The sequence below is a fragment of the Talpa occidentalis genome, unplaced genomic scaffold, assembly GCF_014898055.3.
Source record: "Talpa occidentalis isolate TD23 unplaced genomic scaffold, MPIMG_talOcc4v2.1 talOcc4.4, whole genome shotgun sequence".
NCBI classification, from domain to species: domain Eukaryota; kingdom Metazoa; phylum Chordata; class Mammalia; order Eulipotyphla; family Talpidae; genus Talpa; species Talpa occidentalis.
In genome coordinates this window covers 28,124,857-28,139,879 of record NW_023604295.1, presented here as the reverse complement: position 1 = coordinate 28,139,879, position 15,023 = coordinate 28,124,857, and the positions used below count along the sequence as shown (strand labels likewise).

At 35.2% G+C, this 15,023-nt stretch overlaps 1 protein-coding gene across 1 annotated transcript in view; it reads left to right on the top strand.

The window, feature by feature from the left end:
- Positions 1–15,023, top strand: part of CCDC39 (coiled-coil domain containing 39) — a 38,677-nt gene that overhangs the window by 22,107 nt on the left and 1,547 nt on the right. The window contains exons 12-19 of the mRNA XM_037525154.2: positions 742–879; positions 2,051–2,259; positions 7,727–7,850; positions 11,997–12,156; positions 12,563–12,669; positions 13,527–13,667; positions 13,813–13,992; positions 14,137–14,222. Of these exons, the coding sequence (XP_037381051.1) occupies positions 742–879; positions 2,051–2,259; positions 7,727–7,850; positions 11,997–12,156; positions 12,563–12,669; positions 13,527–13,667; positions 13,813–13,992; positions 14,137–14,222 (1,145 nt within the window). The remainder of the gene's footprint in view (positions 1–741; positions 880–2,050; positions 2,260–7,726; positions 7,851–11,996; positions 12,157–12,562; positions 12,670–13,526; positions 13,668–13,812; positions 13,993–14,136; positions 14,223–15,023) is intronic.

The following is a 15,023-nucleotide window of genomic DNA, read 5'->3' as shown; positions in this document are numbered from 1 at the left end:
AGACCCATTGATGCATCCACTGGAATTAGAATTATCTAACATTTTTCTCATATGTGATTATATAGTAATAGTCTTAATATATTAATATTAATATACAATCAATATATTATTGATTACTAATATCAATATAGAATTAATATATTAATAATAATTATTATACATGAAACGTCTATATGTCAAACACTGTTGTACATAATCTTTGATGGTTGCTTCCCTAATCCTCCCAACAACCGAGGGAAGTAGGAATTGTTATTTTAGAAATGAGGAAACTGAGGAAGAATAGTTTGCTGAGTAGGGTCAGATGGCAATAATTAATGACATCTGATTTCAGAGTTTGTACTGTTAATCAAGGCCCTATACTTTCTCAGACTGTTAATGTTTTTACCTTTCTGGGACTTGAGTTGAACCAATGAACTGCAGAAGGTGAACTAAGTATTGAATAGAAGCTTGGGTTCCCTCCTCCTGTTTCTCCCCACAGGTGGTAGTCACCTAAATGATTCAGGTTGAACTGTAACCATACATATTTTCTACAATGATTGAACTCAAAATATCAATAGATGATAACAATGAAAATGTTTTTATGTGAATAGCCATATATATGGAGATATTATAATATGAAAGTGATATTAAAAGTCTATTACAAATAGCTAATGGACTACAGTGTAAAATGTTTAATAGTGTATGTCATTTGCAATAATGTTTTTTAAAATATGTATTTATGTATCTTTTTTCTCTTTACAGAATGATCTTTACTTCATCAAGAAGTCAAATGGCAAAAATTGTGATGAAACACAGTCCCTCTTGAGCAAAATAAATGAACTAAACCTTTTCAATGACAGATCAGAGAAGGAACTTAAGAAAGCCAAAGCTGTTAAACAGGTGCAATGAAATCATATATGTGTATAATATCAAAAATTACATGTTTTCATGCTAATTGTAGGGAAATTTAAATTTTAAAGAAAATAAATATTTATTATATATATAATACTTTACAAGATGTGTTAATAATGTATATTATTTCCTTCCAGTCTTTCAAAGAAAATTGAATTTACATGTCATTGGTTCAACAAAATGAATATTTTTGTTGTCTTGAAACTATTTTTAAGCTTAAATGTCCTCTAGAGGGTTCAGTTAATATGTCCACCAGTAGTTTGTAAACATATTTTACCACCATTAATGGTGGATATTATTTATAAAATTGCTGTGAATTTGATAAGCAAATATAGTATCTCATTGTTTTAGTCTGCATTTAAAATGTTGACATTTTAAAACATCTTATTTTTAAGCAGCAAATTTTTAATATTTATTTTAAATAAAAATGTTTTAAAGTTTTTTCTACTATGTGATGTTATTTGGCGAGTGGTCAAGTAAGAAAATAATTTATTTTCAAGTTTGATTTTTTTTTTTTTTATAGAGGCACACTTTATTTATTTATTTTTATTTGGTTTTTTTTGTTGTTGTTTATACATGCACTGGGTATAGTCAGAAGTGCGGGAGGGTGAGAGAATTCTCCAGAGCCAGAGCGGGGAGCAGAGCAGGCAGAAGGACCAAAGTACACTGCTGAGGGGAGCAGCGGGCGGCAGGAGAGGTCTGCGCGCCATGTGGGACCCTCCTCCGGTGGCCGGGGAGCAGCCGAGGATCGAACCTGCGGCCATAGAGGCCGCGGGCAGCTTCGAAACCCAGCGCTCAACCGCTGCGCCACCGGGGAGGCCCTCAAGTTTGATTTTTTAAAAAAGATTTATATATGTATACAAGAACTGGGGTGTGTGGGGTAAGAGGCTTCACCAGAGAGAGTGGGGAGCAGAACAGGCAGATATACTGAAATACACTGCTGAGGGGAGCAGCAGATGAGACAGGAGAGGTCTACTGCGCCATATGGGTATCTCCCTGGCTGCAGGGCATAAAACTTGAGCTGCGGTGGCTGTAGATAGCTTCATAGTGCTGTGCTTAACTCTTTGCTCCACCAGGGAGGCCCTGATTTTTTTTCTGTAACAATAGTTTGGGTATAAAAATAAGTATTTCAATATTTGACAATTTTGTATGTTGATAGGATTTGATGATAGAAGACAATCTTTTGAAACTTGAAGTTAAACGTACTCGAGAAATGCTTCACAGTAAGGCAGAAGAAGTTCTTTCTCTGGAAAAAAGAAAGCAGCAATTACAAACAGCTATGGAAGAACGAACTGAAGAAATTAAGGTTCACAAAGCAATGCTTACATCACAAATAAGATACGTTGATCAAGAACGGCAAAACATAAGGTAATAATTAGAATTTTAAAATACTGCTAAAGAATTTTGAAAACATTAGTTTGGTGTCAGAACTGACCGTTCCCGCCACCATCTTGAATGTCCATCTTTTAATTTGTCTGAAAAAGCATTTAATATAATGTGTAGGACATATTTTGGCCATGTCTATGCTTTTTTTTTTTTTTTTAAAGATTTATTTATTTTTACACAAGAGCTGGGGTACAGGCCAGAGGCACAGGATAGGGAGAGGATTCACCAGAGACAGAGCGGGGAGGAGAACAGGCAGATCTACTGAAATACACTGCTGAGGGGAGCAGCAGGTGAGACAGGAGAGGTCTGCCGCACCATTTGGCAATCTCCCTGGCCAGCTGGGAATCGAACCCGCACTGCAAAGGCTGCAGGACAGCTTCACAGTGCTGTGCTCAACCCGCTGCGCCACTGTGGAGGCCCCATAAGTATATGCTTTTTCCTTTCTCTTTTTGGCTAACTCCTCAACTCTGTATTCTCACATTAACATTAAAATCATCAGTCTCCTTAGAGTTGATTTTTGGGTATAATTGTGGTAAAGGTCCATTAGGGAAAGGATACCCAATAACTGCATATATGGAAACAAGTTTTCTTAGAGGTTTTGAATAGCTTGTGTAATATTTATTCCTGACTACTATATTCAGTAATGGCAATTAAAATGGACATCCTTGTCTTATATTGGATCTTAAGAAGAAGTGCTGGTCTCCAATGTCCAAGAGATGTTCCAGGTTCACCCCAAGTCATGGGGCCCTCTGGGTTTAGTGCCCTTCTCGATAACTTTTAGATTATCCTCTCAGGAGCAAATTAGGTAATGTCCTTTGATGCCATTTTGATCTGGTCCATACCACTCATCATAATCCTTAATCTTTTAGAATACTTAGGTTGTTTCCATAATGTGGCTATAGTAAATAGTGCTGCAATGAATATATATATGATATTACATATATTGTTCACACACACACAGTCTTTTGTCTTGCTTTGTTGCTGGTGTTATTTAGTCACTAGTTCAATGTTGACTAGCAATAGTGATTGCAGGTGCCTGCATTTATGTCTGACATCAGAGGGAAGGTTTTCATTGTTTTATCATCAAGTATGAGGTTTACTTGGCTTTTTTTTTTTTGTGATATTCTTGATATTTAAGGGAGTTCTCATCCCTTTGTCTTTGGTAAGAGATTTTTTAGTTTGTTTAATCAGGAATTTAATTATATTGCTCTTTCTGCATTCATTGATATGTTACAGCTCTTTCAACCTATTAATATAAAAAAAATACATTGCTGTTTCAAAGTTAAAACAACCTTATTTCCCTAGAATACAACTTGTTTATCACATTATGTTTTGCATATATCTAGATTTTAGCAGTATTTTTATACAATTTTTTTTAATCTATGCTTATAATTCTCATTTTTCTGTTGCCCTTACCAATTTATCATATTACGGTTGTGCCTCTTTTCCTAAAATAATTTTTGTATTTTATCTTTTTGTTTTTTATTTCTCTTTATTAAGGTAACATTGGTTTATAACACTGTACATGATTTAGAGGAGTAGGTTCAGATCTCCTCAGAAGTATGTTTCTTTTTTTTTCTATAATCTGGAAAGTTTGTAAATAAATAGAATTATATCTTTTTTGAATGTTCAAAGACCTCCCTGGTAAAACCATTGGAGATCTGGTATTCAGAAAGAGTTTTCATGGGTTGGTTCAGCTTATTTATAGGTTGTAAAAAAATGCAAATTTTGTATGTCTTTTTGAGATGTTTCTCTAGCAAAGATTTTCCATTTCATCTACAAAGTTATTGCCATAAAATTGTTCACAACATCATTTTATTATTTACTTAATAATTTCATTGTAGTTTTTCATTTCCTGATGCTCATTATTTGTGACTTCTCTTTTTTGGGTGGGATAAGACTTACCAGTATTTAATCAATTTTATTGTTTTTCAAAATAATAAATGATTTCTGATTTTTTCCTGTATGAATTTATTTCCTATTTTATTATTGCTGCTGTCATTTTACTATTTTATTCTTCATTTTTGTGACAATATTTTGGTGCTGTTTTTCTAACTTGACAGCAGTGCTTAGCTAATTAACATTCATTTTTGCAGGATAAACAATTCTAAATATTACTGTAGCTGCATCACACACAGAATTTTCTATAAGGACCAGATAGTAAATATTACAGGATTTGCAGGCCATATGGTCTCTGTTGCAACAACTCAAACTCTGCAATTGTAGAGTGAATAGCAGTGCAAATACTATGCAAATAAATGACTGTGGCTGTGTTCCAATAAAACTTTATGGACCCTGATATTTGAATTTCATAGACATTTTCATTTTCATGAAATATAATTCTTGTTTCAATCTTTTCCAACCATTTTACATTGAAACATGTATAAGCTACATTTTTCCTCATGGGCTGTCCAAAGATAAGCCTCAGGCAGAATGGCTGGTGACCTTGACTTTTTAATTGCTGAGTAGTGTGTTTCAAGGTATACATTTATCCCGATTAGTTTATATTTACCTATTGATGAACATTTGAATTGTTTCCAGTTTTTGGTTGTTACAGATAAAGCTGCTATGAACATGTGTTTGTGGTAAGGATATGTTTTCTTTTCTCTTGGATCAATACCTAGAAATAGAATAGCTGGATCATACAGTAGCTATTCTTTTTTTTTTTTTTTAGAATTTTTTTTTTTAAAAGATTTATTTATTTATTTATTTATACAAGCACTGGGTATAGTCAGAAGCGCGGGAGGGTGAGAGAATTCACCAGAGACAGAGCGGGGAACAGAACAGGCAGACCAATGAAATACACTGCTGAGGGGAGCAGCGGGAGCAGCAGGAGAGGTCTGTCATGCCATGTGGGACCCTCGCCAGCAGCCGGGGATCGAACCAGCACTGCAGAGGCTGTGGGTAGCTTTGCAGCCCAGCGCTCAACTGCTTCGCCACCAGGGGAGGCCCAGTAGCTATTCATTTTCTCTTTCATTGGTTTCAATAATTTTGTTTTTACTTTCTTTCCTTTTGGAGAATATCCATTTCTCATTTTATTTTCTTGCTTTAATATTATTTTGAACCCTAATTTTTTGGATTCCCATTACACTCTGGGAACACACACTTGAATATGTTGTTCAGGAACTCATGTTTTCTGAAAGGACTCCTTGTATGTTCTACCCCGTATTTAAATTATACTTTTAAGTTTGAAAGCAGTTTTATATCTTTCTAAATTATAGCTTTGTTCATAACATGTCTGATTCAAGGCTAATTCATTTTATTTTGAAGGGTATTTGGTTTTGTTCCTTTCTGGAACCTTGGGACAGTTTCTTTATCCTTGGTGTTTAGAATTTACATGTGTCTAGATAGTTTGTCTGTTTTCATTTTTCATATTTGACTCATGGTGTGCTTTTTTCAATGATTTCACTGTTGTCCAGGGAAATATTTTTCTATTACTCCTTTTTTCTCACACCATTCTTTCCATTCTTCTCATTTGTTGCTAATTTTTGGTGGAAGTTGACCCTCTTAGATATGTCTTCCAGGTTTCTTAACTTTTCTCTCACTTTAAATTTTCTATTCTTTTTATTCCGGATAGTCTCATAGTCTTTATTTCCTCATCCCCCTTCCTTATGCATCTTCTTTGTTCTCTGCCTCTTTCCTCATCCCTGCCCTACTGATTCAATCTTTTTCTTTGCTACTGTTTTCGTTCATTCATGCTATTTACTAACAAATACTAGAGATAGAATGAAATTAGTAGAACTATCTGCAATTAGTTCTTTCTCTTTCTCAACAGCGGAAGGCTGATTGTAGACTCTGGGTCATGTCCCTTAAGGAACATAAGGTGTTTGTCCTTTAGGAGTTTATTTTAGGCATTGAAGACTTTCTTCCTAGGTGGAACTGCCTTTCTTTTCCATTGGGCTCCGCTATTGTGGCTCATTGTTTCTATTTTTCTGCAGTTCCAACATACAATGCTAGGAACGCTGGTGATTTGGGCAGCTATTTGTAGTTCCCCAAGTTTATACACACATAAATCCTGCCAACATCTCTGTATACTGCGAGGGGTTGACGAATGAGGCCTAGATATTTTATAGGCAATTGTTTTATTAAATACCGCGATAATAACCTTAGAGACTGCTCTTGTTCTTTTTCTTTTTCCTGAGTTTGGGTTTTCTTGCTATTTCTTTGGTGATAATGGCTCTTATTTCTACAGCAGTCTGTATTTCCATCACCCTACCCCACATCAATTTTATCCTTTGTTTTCCATGTATTCCTGAAAAGTCTTATTCCCAGAGCTTTTTTTTTCCTTTTAATATTTTCCATTTTAGGAAGTAGAGGTACCCACTTGTGTTCAGTCCATCTTAAACTAAAAATCCTACCAGGACTTCACATAAAGAATGAGTAATTATTTTCTGAAAAATGTACAATAATATTTAGAAATAAACAAAGCTGTAACTTCTAATACTTAATATATTTTACCAACTTTCAAGAGTAGAAGAAAAACTGGCAGGCTGAAGATTTTTTTCACATGGTTGGATGGTTATTTTCATGAGATTGTAGCTAACAATTGAGCTTCCTTCCTACTTGCCATTATTATTAAAATTATTTTATTAGCATGATTAAAAGTTCAAAATAGCTTCTAAAATACAAATTTACTGGATGAAATAAAAGAAAAAAAGTAACCAGCAGATTTAAAAACCTAAACCTTGGGAAGCAATTGTATTTATGATGCTTTACAAAGGGGAGACACTGTTCTTTTCTGCACTCTAAAAAATGTTTTTCTTTTTTTGATAAAGAACATGTAACAATAAAAATTTTCATCTTAACCATGTTTATGTATAGTGTTTATTAGTGTTAAGTATATTCACATTGTGCTACATATCTTCAGAACTTTTTCATTTTATAAAACTAAAACTCTTAAAACTGAAACTTGCCATACCCCTCACCATTTGACCTTGTTTCTATTAATTTGACTACTTTAGATACTTTATATGTGCAATCATATGGTCTTTTTGTGACTGACTTACCTCACTTAGCATAATGTCAAGGTTTCTCCATGTTGTGAAAGAATTTCCTTATTTTTAAGACTAAACAATAATCCACTGAATTATATACATTTGTTTATCCATTCATCTGTCAATGCTTCTATGTCTTGGCTATATACCCAGAGGTGGTACTGCTAGAGCATATGATAGTTCTATTGTTAGATTTTTAAGAAACTGCCATACTGTTTTCCATAACGGTTACTTTACATTCCAAAAACACTCAGAAGGGTTCCAGTTTCTCCATTCTTACCAAACTTTGGTGTTTTGTTTTTGTTTTTGTTTTGATAGCTGCCATTCCAGTGAGTATGCGGGGTCATCTCACTATTATTTACATTTAATTATGTTTTGAAAGATATTTGGATTATAAGAACACTTTTTATGGTTCTATAAGTTTGTTTCAATGTTTCTTTTTCTTTTTGTATTAGTGCTGAGTTTCATGAGCGACTAAGTAAAATTGATAAGCTGAAGAATCGATATGAAATTCTTACTGTTGTTATGCTGCCTCCTGAAGGAGAAGAGGAGAAAACACAGGCCTATTATGTAATCAAGGTAATCACAATTAAGTTATGATTCTAATAGAAAGTAGTAAAATTTCAAGTTTCATAGCACTACACTTAATCAGGGCCACAAAACTTTTTTTTGCTAGATGGAGTTACTGAAGCACTGTTAAGTTTTATATACCTCTAGTCCACGAGGTTCCCAAAATCCAGTTACTTTGCTCCAAACCCCTTCCTTTTAAGGTTCATGTCATTCTGCTGGACCAGTGATGTTTTTTCCCTTCACTATCATTTGCACATTTTGTTTTCCCTCATTTATTTGTGGCTCACAACCTTTTACCCTGAGACCTACTATCACTGTGGGTGTCCTGTTCCCCTCAGACACAAAGCTTTACTTCATTATAATCACCTACTCGTATGGCCACACCTTAAGACAATTTATCACCTTGAGCTACACCTGAAAGCTGTTCCAGTTGCAGTCCTGGTGTGACAGATGTGGAGAAAAGACTGTTTCTTTGTTTTCATATTAGGTGGGAGACAGATAAAAGCAAATCAGCTGTTGTTTCTGATGTGTGAGAGCTGCCTGCCATCTCATGGCTCTTTACCTAGTAATCCATAAAGAGAAATGCAGAAGTGATCAGGAATAGATGCAATTCTCTTTCTAAGTACTGCTATATTCATCTTTCCTTTTTTTTCAAGATTTATTTATTTATTGACACAAGAACTGGGGTACAGGCCAGATGCGCAGTAGGGTGAGAGGATTCATCAGAGACAGAGCAGGGAACAGAACAGGCAGACTGATGAAATACACTGTTGAGGGGAGCAGCAGGCGAGACAGGAGTGGTCTGCTGCGCCATGTGGGACCCTCACTGGCCAGCCAGACTTGAACCGGCGGAGGCTGCTGACAGCGTCACAGTGCTGTGCTCAATCGCCTGTGCCACCAGGGGAGGCCCTATATGCATCTTTCTTATAGGTAACACTCTGAACAGATGGGATCTCCTGTATAGACAGGCCTAAGAAATTTAAACCCTGTAACGATGAAGGAATGGAAGTTATTACTTTTCCAGCATCCTGCATGAATAGGACTGAACCCTCTAAATGCACATCTTTAGAGGATAGTAGATGGTCCCTTTCTCTTCTATTTAATCTTCCAAGTTTTCTTCTGTAGCTACTCTTCAAGTCAGCCTTTAACATATACATGGTTTAATATGCCTGCCACTTTATCTCAGGAAATTCCACCTATGTAAGAAATAACAGCTCTCAAATCCTTCTTATAACCCATCAGCCTACTGTAGCTCAGGCTGCTGAACAATGTTTTTTTAAAAGGGATTATTTATTTTCTTTCAAAAAGTAATTTATTTTTTATTTATACAAGCACTGGGTACAGTCAGAAGCACGGGAGGGTGAGAGAATTCACCAGAGCCAGAGCGGGGAACAAAACAGACAGACGAAATACGCTGCTGAGGGGAGCAGTGGGCGGCTGGAGAGGTCTGCGTGCCATGAGGGACCCTTGCTGGCTGCCAGGGATCCAACCGGTGCTGCGGAGGCTGTGGGCAGCTTCGCAGCCCAGTGCTCAACCACTGCGCCACTGGGGAGGCCCCTGCTAACCAATATTAACGGGACTTTCCTCCTCTTAGGTTTTTGAAGTATCCCGAGTGAAGGGTTCCCACAGTTCTGGAGGATGGAGATAAAGATACTGGCAGGGCTAATTACTTCTGGGGCCTGTGAGGATGAATCTGTTTTATCCCTCTCTCCTATTTTCTGGTGTATTACTGGCAATTTTTGGAGTCCCATGGCTTAGGGAAGCATTGCCATTGGTATTTGCCTCCATCTTCACATGACATTCTCCCTGTCTCTCTTTAGTCATCCCTCTGTGAATATCTTCAAATTTCCCATTTTTATAAAGCCCCAGTTATGCTGGATTAGGGCTTTTCTTAACCACCTCGTTGTAACTTGACTACATCTGCAAAGACCCTATTTCCAAACAAGATCACATTATGAAGTAGTGGGGTTTAGGACTTCAACAAATTTTTAAGAAACAATTTAATCCATATTCCTCATTTTGCCCATGTAATATGGGCATACATGGGTATGGGACATACGTAGCCTTGTTTTTCCCTTAATTCACCCTACTATCTTCTAATATCTGATTCTTAATGGCTAGACTAAAACACATCAGTTACCAATGCAGAACTGACATTTTTATGTCTTATTTCTAAGTTTCTCTTATTCTTTATAAGGAAACAATCCAATCCCGATCAAAATTTAAACTATATCATGAAATCATTAGGAAATGTTATAAAATGTTGGACAGAAAAGTCTAAATAAAAAGTAAAAAGATTTCTTCCAAATAGTACCTTTTCTAATCCAGAATAGAAGGTAGACATTATATAAGTTCCGATTAGAGGCAAATGGGATCATAGTTTTAAAATTTTAAGGTATATGTGGAATTAGATCAGGAATTTGTATTGACAAACATATTCAATCTCTTCATTTGACAAACTGAACTCAGATAAGTGAATGTAAGGTTACTCAATTCACAAACAGGAAATCCACAACTAAAATCTGTTTTTGATTCACTCCAGATCTTACTATATTTCAAATCAAATGGATACTAATTCTAGACTCAAACTAATTAGGTATAATTTACTCAATAACTTTTTTTTTTTTGCTAAGCTTTATTATGTAGTATATGCTATAAAAGTGTAACATGTCTTGACACATAATACTTCAAATACCAGTAAGAAATGTAATGAACTCAACATTAGTAACAAAACATTACCAGTGACCACATACTGGTTAAATACACATAACTAGGGGTGAGTAAATTAACAAATGAAATCAGTTGATTTTGACTAAAACTGGATTTTTGGCACTTTTTAATATAGATGCATGCTATCCCTGGCAATCCTTAATTGAAATTCTTTGGGAACAACTCTAGTCTTGCCTAATGAGAGTTAAGCTAGAAAAAGTAAGCATGTCTGCTCACTGAGCAATTTTTGGTTTTCAGCAATTTACACAATGTATTTTTTTTTCTAGTGAAAATTGTTAATCTTTCTCTAGTTTTATATTTTAAAATGTGCTAAAATACAAAAATTCTCATTTTAACAATTTTTAACTGTATAGTTAAGTGGCATTAAGCACATTCACAACCAGCACTAATTTCCCTCTTCAGAACTTTTTACATTTTCAAAACTGCAACTGTACCCATTAAATAACTCCCCATCTACCCCTCACTCAATCCCTGGGAACCATCATCCCATTTCTTTCCTTTTTTTTTTCTCCTTAAAGATTTATTTATTTATTTATACAAGCACTGGGTACAGTCAGAAGGGCGGGAGGGTGAGAGAATTCACCAGAGCCAGAGCGGGGAGCAGAGCAGGCAGAAGGACAAAAGTACACTGCTGAGGGGAGCAGTGGGCCGCAGGAGAGGTCTGCGCGCCATGTGGGACCCTCCTCCGGTGGCCAGGGAGCAGCCGGGGATCGAACTGGCGCTGCAGAGGCTGCGGGCAGCTTCGCAACCCAGCGCTCAACCGCTGCACCACCGGGGAGGCCCCCATCATCCCATTTCTTGTGACTGTGAATTCTGACTATAAGTACCTCCTATAGTAGAACCATACAGTATTTTTCCTTTTAAAACATGGAATGCTTCAAATTTACATGTCATTCCCACACTGTTACCATGTTTATCTTCTATTGCTCCAGTTTTAGTATGTGCTATTGAAGTACTCTCCAAAGTTGTTGAAATTCCAACAAACACCACATATAAATTTCCCTGGTATTCTTGTTCACTTTTCTTACTCACAAGGTTTAAAATGAGAAAGTGTCCCTCAGTCTCTCTCAGACCAGAAACATACTTGGTTTTTATTATCTAGTTTGAAACCTCCTTCTGATGAACCTTATTTCTCTTCTCAGCAAAGTTTATACCTTTTTAACTTTTTGGTAATTTTTGTCAGAGAATTTAACATAAATTTTGTATAGTTACTACTTCCATTATGGTTTTGTATCCTACGTGTATTTGGAGGCCATGAGGATTGGTCTTATATTTGTAGTCAAGAGTGAGAAATAAATGCTTGGTGTTGCTTGTAGGTCTCATGACAAATTGGTATTGTTGTGAGTTAACTATTTCCTGCCCTAAAAACAGACATTCTATCTGCTTTACACTTTTATTCAGTTCATTCTATTCTCCATTTCATAGGCTGCTCAAGAAAAAGAAGCGCTTCAAAGGGAAGGTGACAGTTTGGATGCTAAAATCAATAAAGCTGAAAAAGAAATTCATGCGCTGGAAAACACCTTGCAAGTGCTGAATAGCTGCAACAAAAATTACAAACAATCTTTAAAAAAAGTGACCCCATCTAGTATGTATGAGTTATAAATGTAATTTTTATGAAGTTATACAATGAAAACCATACAGTTTAACATTGTGAGACACTGAAAACAACAATGTGCCATGTTTGATTGCATCAGAAAAATTAATTACCCCAACCGCTTTTAAAATAAATTCTAAGGTGCTATTTATATTATTAATTCTAGTATTATAACATAGAGAATTAATTTCTCTAGGGAATTAATTCCAAGTCTGGAAGCAACAGCAGAAGCACATTGGCTACTCTGTGTTGATAAAACAAGAATGGCCATTACATGCTCACACTATTTTTCAATAGGTAGATGTAAGTGATAAGAAATTTAATACAGGTTAAGTTTTTAAGACTGCTTTCTACACAGTATGTTAAAAATTTAAACCAAAAGTTCTCTAAATTCCAGGTGATGAGTATGAGCTAAAAATCCAACTGGAAGAACAAAAAAGAGTCGCTGATGAAAAATACAGATACAAACAAAGACAAATCAGAGAACTACAGGAAGATACCCAGGTAAGTAGTAACAAGCCTTTGGTAAAAAGTTAATCATCATTATTTCTATCTTGTTATCTTGTACTTCTTTAGAGAAGCAATCTCATTTAAATGAGAAGAAAATAAAGTATTTAGTTAAAGTCCAGTATTAATAGGCACAGGATGGACACCTGACAACTACTTATTAATTAGTTGATGAAGCATAGCTAATTATGCTAACTTTTATTTAATGAACTTTTATTTCATTTAATTCCTTGAAGATTGCTTAAGTATTGCTCCTTGAAACAAGACAAATTTGAAAGAGAAAAATAATTTAGAAAGTAGTTACAGAGCACATCATGGAAAAAAAAATGTGCTTGGTAAGGAGGACTGTAAGAATTTATTTTTTACTAATATATGAATTGTGAATCTTTCAAAATTGCAAGCTTTCAACAGTCACTGTTTGAATTATTTTTCAAACTTAGGAGATGCCATAAAAACACCTTCCAGTGAAATTATATACGAAGCATAATCCATAAAACCATTACACTTATTATCTACTAATAGAATGTCTACATTGACTCTTGAGTGTGGGTCTGAAGGGTCCACTCACTCATGGATTGCAGATTTTTAATCCATGGATTTCCCATTGACGGAATTCAACCAACTTTTGTTGTTGGTGGGTTGAAAGATGCAGGGGAACCTTCTGATACAAAGGGCAGACTATCAATTATATGCAGATTTTTTTACTGAGCAAGGCTGGTGTTCCTAACCCTATGTTGTTCAAGGGTCAACTGTATATACTAAAATAAGTTAAAATTAAATATTTGAAAAATGGCAAGCTATAGAAATTCTTTTTTATTTTAACCATAAGTATGTTAATACTTTATTTTCTACAGAGCATGGAAAATACTTTAGAAGTTATAGAACATTTAACAAATAAGGTCAAGGCAAAGTTATCAGAGAAGCAGGCTTATTCATTTCAACTAAGTAAAGAAACTGAGGAGCAGAAACCAAAATTAGAGAGAGTAACGAAACAGGTACTGATCTCTCTTAAAAATTGACCTGTCATATTTGTATTTTTTTGACTTCTAAATAGTAAACTCAATTTCTCCATCTATTAAAAATAATAAATTCTGGAAAATAGGTTTAGATAATTAATAATTGACTATTACTGACCAACAGTGTGCAAAACTCACCAGTGAAATCCGTCTTTTGAAAGACACAAAAGATGAAACACTAGAAGAAAAAGACATCAAACTTCGTGAAGTGAAACAGTTTCACAAGAACATTGATGAAATGCTAATTGATGTCATACAAGAAAATGCTGAAATCAGTATTATCCTTCAAACCCACTTTCAGCAGGTATTAACCATATCTTCTAAATATATTTCTAAAACAATTCATGAGAATAAAAAAGTTGATGGTATGTGTCATAAAGTGAAATTTAAAAAATATCTCCTCCTAAAATGGAGTGGTACTAATTATTGCTACTGAATATTCTTCCAGAATGGTTTGGAACTACCTGTACCTAGGACTAAACGTAGTCTTCAGAGTTCTAGATCTCCTTCACAGACTTCACTGATATCAGCAAGGTAAGTGGAACGTCAAAAAGCCATTTCATTAACCCTCACAGCTGTGACCCTAAGTGAATCGTTACTTCCACATTGCCATGGCTGTTGGATTTGCTGATATACCCACACCTTACCTGTTTCAGTGTGACAGACACAGAGAAAAGCAGAGCAAGACTTCCCTCTGACTTCTGTCTGGTGTCACCATTTTCATTATAGCAGAGTACTTTGTGACTAATAGCTATTTCAGGATAAAACCATGGTGGTATTTTTGGAGGCTGTAATCAGCATGGTCTATCCTGAGAAAAATTTTTTTTAAAAACAAAGGACAAATTAGATGTACAGGCATATGGAATATGATTGTTATGGTCAAAACACTGTAAAAATTTAAACAGCCAGCATTCAATTTTATGCTGCTTTAATTTGCTAAAAAGGTAATTTTATTCATTCATTACTTGTACAGTTTAGTGTTACCTAGAATTCTTATCATCTGGCATATTTAATCAGCAATCTGTGCTTCAGTGACAAAAATGATGACTTAAAATTCCAGTCTCTTACATTCAGTAGCCACTTCTTTTTCTTTTTTTTCTTACTTATTAAGTAGTCCATGTAGAGATAGCCCTCAGAGTAACATCCTAAAAACTTAATGTCTAAGTAGAAAAAAGCTTATCTGTGAATATGGCAAACAGCTATTTGAAATCTCATTTTCCTAAGATATGTTTTAAAACATCATTTTAGAATTGTATGGCTAAATGACCTCAACATTTTATATTGTCACGAGGCTGCCCACTTCTCTCCAGGTTTATTTCAATCACTTTTCCAAGA